We start from the raw sequence: 12,282 nt of genomic DNA on the forward strand, positions 1-12,282 counted from the left end.
ATGATAAACAACTGTATCATCAACCCTCACTGCAACCACCGGCAACAAGTTTACCTCACACCTGATTATTGAGCTTTTTCTAAGTTAAAAGTAATTATTGGAGAGTTAAAACCAAATACCCCTTACAGGGCAAAGAGGGAGGCTGAAAACTCAGCATTCACAAGGCAATACAGAAGAAGTGGTATTCAGTCTTTAAGCAGTTTAGAACAGTATTTATAATTTAATTTATGTTTTTGAAAATTAAAACTATAAAAGCAACATAATAATTCTGTCTCTTTCTCTCTCTCTCTCTCTCTATATATATATATATAAATGTAATTTTACTTTACATTCAGTCCTACAATATGCTGTTTGTGGTGCGTAAAAAATCTTATCGTAATCTTGCAAACCATGAAGTGAAAAACAAAACTATTTTCTATTAAGTTATTTATAAAACAAATGTATTAGCGTTTACTCTGTCAGTCCTGTAGGTGGCGCCACTACCATCGCTCCAGCACTTAAACGAAGAAGAAATACGCTTCTAGTCCTCCAACATGGCGCCTCCCAGGAGGTTGAAACGCGTGGCGGTATCGCAGCCGGGGTTTTTAACTTTAAATCCCAAAGTAGCTCCGGCAGACTTGGTCAGCAGGCGGAGAAAACGCGTCAATAAGAATAAGAAGAAGAACTGGAACAAATACAGCGATGTGCAGGACGTAGAGGAGTTTTTAGAAGACGTCAGACATCAGGAGAGGACCACGGGGTGAGCTAGCAGTCAGTGGGACGTGTTTGGAAAAAAAAGTAGTTTACTGTTAAAAATGGAAATTGTCTGTCTTTATCTGTGATACTATTTATGCTCACCCGACATCCAGCCCCACCGCGCGCGCTTCAGTTCACTGCTTGTGGGCAGCGATTCAAATCTGTTGTGGGGAGAGCATTAACTAACTATTAGTATTAACTCTTAAATTTGAGGGTAAAAAAACCCAGCAATCTAAAGGCAAACATTTGGCCTTTCAACCTGTGATGGGCTTACCTTTGTAATGATAATTATGATATGATGGCATCTTTTTGGATTTCAGGGGACTGCTGTCTGAGAAATCAGACGACAGTTTGTTCTTTTTGGATGCTGGACAGCCGAAGAAACCTGAACCGAAAGGTAAATAAATTTTTTTCCTGCCATCTAAAAGCGTTTATAGCCTATATGTCCCCTTCTATCCTGTCCTTTTTATTTGTATGCTTTTGTAAAAACTGTATGTTTGAGCATGTTGGTTAATCACACTGATCCATTTCGTCTGTGAAGAAGCTGCAGAACCAGTCGAGAGAAAGAAGAGGAAAGGGAGGTCCTCGCGTCCTCTGAGGATAGACCTGATCCTCCAGCAGGACTCCCTCGTTGCACCGCCTAAAGAGTCAGTATTCATCATGACTCCTGGTCGTTGAATCTGTTCTTTTTTTTTTTTTTTTTTTTCCTCCCCATTATTTTTCTGGACTTTTTTGCCTTTATTAGATAGCATAGTAGTGAAGAATAGACAGGAGTGGGGGGAAAACATGCAGCGGGAGGCCTTGGGTTTGAGGCGAACCCAGGCTGCTGCATTTGGCCTTAACCTGTGAGCTAAACTAGCTCGAATCTGGCTTGAATCTGTTCTATGGTCAGAGTTAACTCTAAGGGGGTTGCAGACGCTAATGCACAATGAATGTTTTTTGTCTCCCTGGGTGGATTCAGTACAGTATGTTATGCATTATGTGTCAAATTGCTAGTCTGTTAGTTTAGTTTGAGGGAATGGTGGCAAACTCTCAAGTCTCCAGTTATATTTATTATGATGCTGGGAATAGGTTTGACAACATTTAGTGTATTATTAAATGGAAATTTTATGTCCAAGTTACTAAAAATATACTCAGCTATTATGTCAGTCAAAAGTCAATATTAATGTCAATATTAATGACAAATAATATATAATAATACAGACCCTTTCCAAAAAAATTAGAATATCATGGAAAAGTTGATTAATTCCCATAATTCCATTCAAAAAGTTAAACTTTCATAGATTATAGATTCAGGGTCCACAATTTAAACAGTTTCAAGTATTTATTTATTTTTACATAATTTAGGCTTCCAGCTCATAAAACCCACGAAAACAGGATTTCAAAAAATTAGAATACTGTGGAGAAATCAGCCCAAATTTTGCAGGGCATGACTGTTTTAAACTGAGTGTGACGCACTAATCATCTACTAAACTCAAAGCACCTGCACAGGTTTCCCCAGGTGTCATTAAATTGCTTCAGTTTGGTTCAAATGTCTCAGTTCGGTTCAATATGGGGAAGACTGCAGACCTAACAACTGGCCAGAAGACCATCATTGATACCCTCCATAGGATGGGTAAGCCACAAAACTTCATAGCTAAGGAGGCTGGCTGTTCAGAGTGCTGTGTCCAAGCATATCAATGGAAAGTCTAGTGGAAGGACAAAATGTGGCAGGAGAAGATGCACCAGCAAAAGAGATGACCGTGGGCTTGAGTGGATTATCAAAAAGAGAAGATTCAAGAATCTGGCAGAGATCCAGAAAGAGTGGAATGAGGCAGGAGTCACAGCTTCAAAAACCACCACATTCAGACGCATCCGGGAGATGGGCTACAACTGTCGGGTCCCTCGGGTCAAGCCGCTTCTGAACCTGAGCGAATGTAGGAAGTGTCTCAACTGGGCCAAGGAGAAGAAGGGCTGGACCGTTGGCCAGTGGTCCAGGGTCCTCTTTTCCGATGAAAGTAAAGTGAGCCTTTCATTCGGGAATCAAGATGCAAGGGTTTGGAGGAAGACGGGTGAGGAACAGAGCCCAAACTGCTTGAGGTCCAGTGTGAAATGTCCAGTCAGTCAGTCTACCAGAATGTTTTAGAGGACTTCATGATTCCTTCTGCTGAGGATCTGTATGGAGATGCAGATTTCATCTTCCAGCAGGACCTGGCCCCTGCCCTTGCCACCAGAAGCACCAAAGCCTGGTTTGATGCCCATGCCATCACAGTGCTTGACTGGCCAGCCAATTCGACCTAAACCCCATTGAGAATCTATGGGGTATTCTCAAGAGGAAAATGAGGGCCACCAGACCCAACAACAAAGAAGAGCTGACAGGAAGCATCAAGGAAATCTGGGCTTGCATAATTCCCAGGCAATGCCACAGGCTGATTGCCTCAATGCCACGTTGCATCGAGGCAGTGATTAAAGCAAAGGGATTCCCAACCAAGTATTGAAGATTGTCATATCGTTTTGAACGTACCATATTTTGATTGATTTGATGTGATCCTAATTTCTTTTTTTCTGCAAAAACTGAGAAGTACTTTGGGCTGATTTCTCCACTGTATTCAAATTTTTTTGAAATCCTGTTTTTGTGGGTTTTATGAGCTGGAAGCCCAATTTCTGTAAAAATAAACAAATACTTGAAATTGTTTAAATTGTGGTCCCTGAATCTATAATCTATGAAGTTTAACTTTTTGAATGGCATTATGGAAATCAATCAACTTTTCCGTGATATTCTAATTTTTTGGAATGGGTCTGTATATGTGGATATGTTAATTTGTTTCTCCGTTTGTAGTGTATCAGGAGAAATTTAAGAGATGACTGTCAAAGCTGATGATTTGTAAAACATAAAAATCAGAATAATACTTATTTACCCTAATGTGGAGGAGGACTGTGTGTGTCCTGTGATGATCTCATCCTTGCGCTCCCAGTATTTCCTTCATGGGAATGTGAAGACAGCACAGGAGCTCGGGAGACTGTTATGTGAACAGTGTCCTGGGATCTGAGGATATATAAACACACCAACAGTGTAGTCCTGATTCTGCTTCAACACAGCTCCATTTCTTTTGCGTCCTCCTTCCTCACGTAATCAAATCATCTCTTCTGCTTCCTCCCCCCACCAGTGTGCTCGCTCACCAGAAACCGAATGCCAAGAAACTTCGTCGCGCTGCCCAGAGGGTGGAGCAGCTGGCAGCCAAAGGTGTGGTCCCACGGAGCCAGAAACGGCTGCTGAACAGCCAGCCTGTCGACAGGAAGGTCAAGAAGGCAGAAACACAGGCCAACAACAACCCAGAGAGAGACTTTTACGACATCTGGGAACAAGAGCGTGAGTAGTGTGTGTGTGTGTGTGTGTGGTCATTTATGTACATCCAGTGATGATCCCATCCTTGCAGTGCCAGTATTCATGGGAATGTGAAGACTAACGTGGAGCTCAGACGATTGCTGTGTCGTTTGGGTCCTGAGGACATGTCTTACACATCAGAAAGTGTTTATATTGTTGATGCTCAGATTTAGTCGCAGCAGTGGAGCCTGGGTTCATACAGAACTGTGCATATTTGTGTCTTGTTACACTCTGGCAATTAATATGTGGAGGATCACCTGTTTATACCATTTGTACATTAACATAAAATGTATTTATGTGCATTTCTAAACTTTGGGTGTAGGTATTGACTAAAGTTCAGCTGCATATCTGTAGAGCAGGCAGCCATCAGTGCCTGACATACGGGCACAGTGAGAGTGCTTATTTAAAGAATTGTGTCTATGCCAGCTGATGTGATCAGAGGAATCCAAGAGAGGAAGCTGTTTTCTATTTAATTTAATGAACTGGTGAGTGCTGACCTATTTAGAGAGCTGGTTGCAATATGCAAGTTTTACTGCACCCTTTTGCCAAAGCAAATGTACCAGCTGAGGTGGAGGAATGCTTTGACATGCTGGTCTGCGTTTTCACAGCTGTTTTCCCTGCAGCTGTATTGACAACTTGAAAGACTGCCACAGGGATCTGGTTTGATTTTGTAATGTCTGCTGCCTGTTTTTGACATGGTTTATTGAAATGACATGACCAAAACACTTTTTTTCCTCCTTTCAATTATAGCCAAAGAATCAGGTGATCCCTGGTACCTTCAGCAGACGGGCAAGAAGCTTGTCAAGGTGAGAAAAGCTAAGACTAATCATAGTATCTGAATTGTCCCTATCATGCTCATTTATAGGATATTTAGGTTTGGGGGGTTTACTAGAATATGTTTACTTATTTTAATGTAAATAAAACATTTTTCTCAAATGGGATGTACAAAGAGTTTGCTCTGTCAGAAACCTGAGGCACCTGCTGGTAACCTTTAGTCATACTGTCGTGGGGACACTGCCATCAGCACAGTTAGTTTACATAGATGTGCATGAGCACTCTTGTTTTCACTCTTTCAAACTTGAACAATTCATATGGTGTGCTTTGCTCATAGTGGAGACATTTTACAGTTCGGGTTACCAGAAGTGTGTCGATTTTAAAGAAATAAAGCAGACTGGGAGGTAGCTGGCTGCATTAAGGTTGTAGCAGAGGAAGGTGCTCATTCTTTGAGGGTGCTAGGTGGGCATTATGCCAGTGTGTTACATAGTGATGTAGATAAATAACAGAATAAAGGCCTTGACTACAGCGGTGTCAGGTGGGTTGGCAGCAGTGTCTTCTCTGAGCGAAAATAACTCGGTTTGGCATGGGCTTTAACTTTTCAGACCTGTTCCATGCGCTAAAAGCTATATAGCAGATTACAGAATAGGGGAAGGCCGAAATGTTGCAATTGAGTTGCTTTAATTGATTCAAATCAGACTATAGACATTGAGATACATGTTGTGTTTTGATTTTTGTTAAACCAGTGTGTTGTTTTAATATTTCAGCGTCCAGAGAAGCTGAACGAGAAACCGTCTGTGCTCCCGGCTGTAGAGGTGATCGCTGCTGGAGGATCCTACAACCCAGACTTCTTTTCCCACCAGGTAAAAAAACACCCCCCCCCCCCAAAAAAAACAAAAAAAACTACAGCTTCAGAAGTCTGAAACACATGTTTAAAAAAAAAAAAAAAAAAAAAAAAAAAAAAAAGCAAGTTAACCTCGAAACTCTGGCCACTGTTTAACAACCACTGATGTGGACTATTATAAAGTTGAAGATGCTAATTGCAGACAAAGTGACTGATGTTCATCTCTCCTGATCCCAGGCGCTGCTTCAGGAAGCCCACGAGGTGGAGGTCAAAAAAAAAAAGGAAGAAGACAAAATAGAGAAACAGCTGGCTTACAACAAAGACGACAGAGCTACAGAGGTACAGCTGATGATTCCACCTCATCTTCATCTGTCACTTTGTCTTTGGTGCTGCTGATGAATGTATCTTTGATTTGATTTTTTATAATTTTTTTTTTTTTTTCGTGGTTTTCAGGAGACGATCCTCCGTGAGCAGGTAGAAGGCTTGGTAGAGGAGGAGAGTGAAGAAGAAGAAGAAAAGGAAGAAACTCCTAAGGATGATGGGGAAGAAGTGGCAGCGGGAGCCATCGCGGTGGCAGACAAGAAGACTGAAAGACAGAGAAAGAAAGAGAAGGCCGAAAAAATGAAGGTACAATTACAAAAATCTTTAAAAACATCCCAAATTAATTATTTCAGTGATTTGGACAAGTTAAGTTTTCAAAAAGTTTGCACTGAACCCAGAGAGCAGTAGTGTTTTCACAGCGTGCATTTTGTCTTGTCACTGTTGGGAAAGCACAGGAGTGTTAATGACCTCCTTCACTTGGGTGGGTGGGGGTCCCCCCTGCTGGTTCACTGTCAAAGCTTACTAGGAGCACTTAATGGAACCGAGCCACTGTTAGGCTGGTGAATGTGTGCCTAGAGTCAAAAGCTAAAAAGGTCCACCTATTAAATCCACAGAGAACTCATCATTTGCATTTGAATTTACTCAGGATTAAATGGAGGATGTCACAGTGCTAATTGTGTGATGTGAGAGAACTTTAGAATTAGAACCACCCCTGGTTTAAATATTGTTGAATAGTCAACATTTCTAGCATCTCAAATGAGAAGATTTTCTGCATGTTTCATGATGACTGAAGCATCTTTAAGCAAAGGTTATGTATTAGCTCTGTATTTTTATTCTTGATCTCTGTTAGAGTATTGTTACTTGATTCTCAGCTGCCCAGTTCAGCCACTGTCTGAAACAAGCCATCTTTCTTCTGATTGGCTGCCCCTTGTAAACAGAAGGTTTGTACAGTAGGTGTGTGGGAACTCTGTGCCATTAAAATCATATAGGACCAAGAGTAGGAAAAAAAACTCACACTCACCTCATAATATAAAAAAAAAAATAGTTTCTCACTGCCTAAGACCCCAAATGAATCATTTGTTTAAAGGCCCAACAGTACTTGATGTAAACATCAACAAATGGGTCAGAAATGAGTACATCAGAGGGACGGGACAGTTCAGGTTGAACCGCTGAGATGGTTTGGACATGTGCAGAGGAGGGATAGTGGATATACTGGACAAAGGATATTGAAGATGGAGCTGCTAGGCAGGAGGAAAAGCCCACAGAGGAGGTTTATGGATGTAGTGAAGGAGGACATGCAGAGGGTTGGTGTGACAGAGGAGGATGCTGGGATAGGGTGAGATGAAGGCAGATGATCTGCTGTGGTGACTCCTGAAGGAAAGAGTCAGAACAAACGGGCTCAAACTGATAACTTCAGACTGTATAAGAGCTCTTGTAAATGTTAACCTCAAATCTGAAGGAAATAAAAATGTGTGCACGTAGTCCAATCCACTGATTGTTTTCTTTTTTTTTTTTTTTTTTTTGAACTCCAATTTAGGAGAAGCAGCGTCTGGCAGAGAGGCGGCAGACTGAACAGCAGCAGCAGCTCTTCCAGCTTCGCTCCATAAAGACCTCCATCAAACAGCAGGAAGAGAAGACCAAGATCAGACAGAAACGACGCAAAGCCAAGGAGGAGGCCCAGAAGGCTCAGCCCAGGCGCCTCGGCAAGCTCAAGTACAGCCCTAACCCTTCTTTTTTTTTTTTTTTAACAAACACTCCTGTTTATGATCCAGTAATTTAGGAACTCTCATATAGTCGGAGGTGCAAAATGAGTTAAGTGTGATGACACTTGTAGTTTTTTTTTTAGGTTTATTGTTCCTCTTTGTTTCGTTGGCAACTATCATCTAAAAATAACCAGTACACATACAGTTCATCCTGATTGGTTTAACAGAGTCCTGCTAGAAGGTATGAATGAGGTGTCCTGAAAGCAGTAACTCATTTTCACCATAGAGAGGGTGTGATATATCACTGAGGACTGCACATCTCTCCCCTCCACTCCCAGAAGTATCGTAGTGTATTGTTGACACATTTACAGCCTGACTGAGTTTGTTCTTATTAACTGCAGACATTGAAAAATACCAAGTGATGAAGCAGAAAGTTGGAATACTTTTCCTCAAATGAGCAATAAAGAATCATTGTGTGGCTGTTCCCCCTAAACAGTCACAGCTGCTGATGGGGAGAGAATTGCAATCCTCTGCTGTAAATGCCACTGGTGTGAACCTCATTCAGTTTCTTATCTGCGACTGTCCCTGTTGGAGACTGCACTGAAGTTGTTGTTCAGTTACAATTTCAGTGCACTGTCCAATAATAGCTGCTATTGGTGTGTTCCTGCTAGCTATGAAATCAAATTCTGTAGTTTTTGTTTTTTAAACTAAACAAAACTAGCATGATGCCAAGTTATGCAAGCATATCTGACAGTTGGGTTCATCTTTCAACAGTAACTGTATGACCAGCAAAGTTAACACTAAAAACAGAGTAAATTCAAGAGTAAATGTAACTGGAGAGGAAGTTGGTAATGGGAGGAGATGGCACAGCAGCGTTTGTTTTATACTACAGCAGTTGTGTTTGTGTAAGTGTTTGCCTGAGGAGGAGGGTTTTCACCAGGAACAAGAAGTGCGAAACAATATCAAAGATAAACAAAAATACAGTATGAAAAGTACGAACAGCAGATGCAGTGGATGCTTTCCAGTGTTTTTAACACTCAGCTCAGCTCTTTGTATTTTATGACTTGGTTCTCCTCCATGGTTGGCATGGACCAGCTGGTTGTACCATATACTTTAAACACTGCCTCTAGGCTGTCCATAGCAGGCTGCTGACGGAGAACTATGTTCAACCCATAGCGCGTTGTGATCTCAAAGTATTCTACCCAGCTGTGCTATTAACAAACATATTTGGTGCAACAGGACAGACAGGCTTGAGGTTTTCGTGTTTTCAGTACAGGTATTGAGGATTCTCGCGTGATGTAACGCACACATTGCTGAAGAGTTGTCTGCTGTACTGGATGTTGTCCAGCCACCAGTCTCTAGGGAAAGATATTTATTCCCCAACTGGTTGCCAGTGGTTGCTTGCTCTTTCTGGTTGAAATCGGTTGCAAAGAAGACGCTGCACCAAAATCTTCCTAGTGATTGCATGTTGTCATCCCGCCAGGCAGGTGGTCAATTTTCAACATTGTGAACGCAATAACGCGAGAACCGTGTGACCTAGGATGTTCAAGTTCGCACCGTAGATGCATCTACTAAAAATCTCAGATGAGTTTCAATCTTGGTGACCTTGACCTAAAGGTCAGAGGTGTGACTGGGGATTCATTCATTCGTCCTCATTGTCACATGTTCAGTTGACAAATTGATGCCACATGGTTAGCAGTCACATGTCTGCAAAACCTCAATTCTTTTGACTTATTTCAGTGTTGTTGTTGTAGCCTTTGTGTTAAACTGTAAAAACATCAGATCTGTCAGTCATTTCTATGTTTTAGCTGTTTTGCTAGGACTGACTAACCCCCCCCCCCCCTTCCTGGTAGTTGTCCACACATTTTCAAACCACCTCATCCCAGTTCAGTTTTCTGTTGGTAGTGGCCAACATTGTGTAATATCTCCTGGTGCAGTCTCAGTGGGGGTTAGTTTGGCTATAAATAGCCCTTTCTAGCCACACTTTTAATGTTTGCTTATAATAATTTTTCACAGGTTTCAGCCTCAGCACATGGAGGTTCAGCTGAGTGACGAGCTGGCTGGATCCCTGCGACAACTCAAGGTACTTTAATAGCACCCTGACTTCTGCCAGTGAGGACACAGTTTATCTGTAATGAGTTTTGGTTCATTTGGCTTCTGTATTATCTTCAGCACTCTGTATTATTCAAAGCTTTATCCTATTCTCTAATACTGTGCTGACTGGCTTTCCCCACAGGGATCATTATAGTTTCATTTGATGTAATTGCTGGTGGAAAATTCCCAGTTCTTCCCTCTTATCTCCCCCAATTATGTCTTTCAATAATACTTAAATCAGTCTTTGTGATGAAAATAGGATTTTATGATTCGAGTGGGAATTGCATATCCAGTGAGAGCAGCGTGACATTTGTCTCACATGGCTTTGTTGTGACTTGTTTCCCCTGCAATGTTGCGACTCTGCAGCCAGAGGGCAGCGTGCTCACAGACCGCTTCAAGAGTCTGCAGAAGAGGAACCTTATTGAACCCAGAGAAAGAGCCAAGTAAGGACCTCTGCTTCGCTCTTACGTAACATCTCGTCAACGGCACACAGTATAAATTCATAAGGTGTATACTGAGTAAAATGTTTTTCCACCCCCACCCCACGCTTAGGTTCAAGAGAAGACTGAAGGTGAAATATGTGGAGAAGAGGGCTTTCAGGGAGATCACTTGATGCTGACCCACAGACCACAGGACTGAACACAAGAAGCTGGGCGACATTTAAAACCACAAGTGCAACATAATGGAACTGTGTATATACGACATAATGACTGCCGAGGGCCTGCTCGGTCCTTTCAGACATTCACAACTGCAAATCGTTGTCACCTGCAGCAGTGATATATTGATATATAAACTCTGACCAAGAATGCTGGTTATGAGTATTGATTATTTCCTCTAGTGCATCTGCTATGCAGTCTTTCTATAATTTATTTCATTTAAATACCAATAGTGGTATTATTGTGTGTATCACATAAGATCAGCCCTATTAGAACAACATCATCAAAGAGTTTATAGCACACAGCTGAGCCCAGCTATCAGTGTGTCACTACGCTGCTCATACATGAGTGCAGTCAGATAGTCTGTTAAAGTGTTCCTACCATTACCACTGCAGGGTTTGTGTCAGCTCAGTTTCTCAAGATTATGGCATGTTCACACACCTAGACGTTTTAGTATATGCTAAACTTGCAGTTGCATACACAAGTCCTTTTTCACAGAGGCTGCTCAAACAAAGCTGCAGCAGCTGATCCCATCATCCAGTCTGTTTCTACACCCTCTGCTTTAGATGCTAGGATGCCCACATTAATAAAGCACCATGCAGCATACAAAGTTAAGAGAATGCACAATAGAAACAAAGTATGCCTTTTTAAGATCTTAACAGTTACATTAGTTGAATAAGCTGAGTTTTTAATAGGAGATTAATGTTTTTTTGTTTTTTATAGAAATATTGTTTTTTTTGTTTTAAAAAAAAAAAAAAAAAAAAAACTCAAACAGATGGGCTTGAGGAAGTTGGCATGTGATAATTGATTCCACCCCGCTGGCTTAAAACCATAATTGCCTTCGGTGTCCCGCTGGCGTGAACAAGGACATGCGCGTGCGCACACACAGAGCTCTATGGTCCCTGGAGCGGCTCCAAAGCTTCTTATCTGTTAATCAGTGTGAAATTGTAATCTTTACCTTCAGAGTCCACAAAAGGGCCCCCACCCACATAGATGCCAGTCAGTTGATCTCTCAAGATAAAGTGTGTACTTGACCCTGGACTACGTTCATTTGAGGGTTTTATTAATGATCGTGATGCCAGATTACCTGCTGATGAATTAAACTGCTGACTCATAAAGCCACAGCCTGTCCCCACTGAACCTCATTCTATATTTAAAGAATTTACCAGAGAACACACTAAGATACATGCCAACATGAACCGTATAACAGCAACAATGCTGTTTCACTGAAGCAATAGAATTAATCGCATTGAATCATTTTTCATTTTATGTGTAAAGACTTTTCTGGATGTTGCTTTTTTTTTTTTTTTTTTTTTTTTTTTTATAAAGTGCAAAATTATGAGACACTTTAACATGCAACACCAAATCTGTGGGACTGCATGGAGGATGACTGGTCTGGAGAGCTGAGATAGGATAAAATAGACTGATGGTCGTGCCGGCAGCTCTGTAGCACTAACAGCAGCACGTAAACGTACTGTCAGTTACAGTGCTATAAACAAAGACTAATTGGCATTAAACACAGTGAAATGAGCAGATTTCAAATAATTGCCTCTAAACCAGGGCTGTAATTTATCCATTTATCTAATTTTTATCACAATCTGTCGAGTAGTAGTTACAATGTTGTCTGTGTAGATTCTCAGTTATCCAGGTCATAGTAGTCTCTGGAGCTTGAAAAAGGCGACTGGACTTCTTTTTGTTTCTTGAAGACGTTTCACCTCTCATCCGAAAGGCTTCTTCAGTTCTCAACCAAATGGTGGAGAGACCCAGGTATTTAAACCCCTGTGGGCGTAG

The 12,282-nt window shown here is 41.4% G+C and overlaps 1 protein-coding gene across 1 annotated transcript; it reads left to right on the plus strand.

Moving 5' to 3' along the window:
- Window positions 1–403: 403 nt before the first annotated feature.
- Window positions 404–11,257, plus strand: nop53 (NOP53 ribosome biogenesis factor). The gene is made up of 12 exons (XM_030743670.1): window positions 404–739; window positions 1,056–1,132; window positions 1,277–1,382; window positions 3,882–4,084; window positions 4,850–4,905; window positions 5,641–5,736; window positions 5,955–6,056; window positions 6,171–6,344; window positions 7,576–7,751; window positions 9,758–9,824; window positions 10,202–10,278; window positions 10,388–11,257. Exons 1-12 carry the CDS (start codon window positions 534–536, stop codon window positions 10,446–10,448), a joined length of 1,401 nt encoding a protein of 466 aa, XP_030599530.1. The 5' UTR covers window positions 404–533; the 3' UTR covers window positions 10,449–11,257.
- The last annotated feature ends 1,025 nt before the right edge of the window (window positions 11,258–12,282 follow it).

Source organism: Archocentrus centrarchus, chromosome 13 (genome assembly GCF_007364275.1).
Source record: "Archocentrus centrarchus isolate MPI-CPG fArcCen1 chromosome 13, fArcCen1, whole genome shotgun sequence".
NCBI lineage: Eukaryota > Metazoa > Chordata > Actinopteri > Cichliformes > Cichlidae > Archocentrus > Archocentrus centrarchus.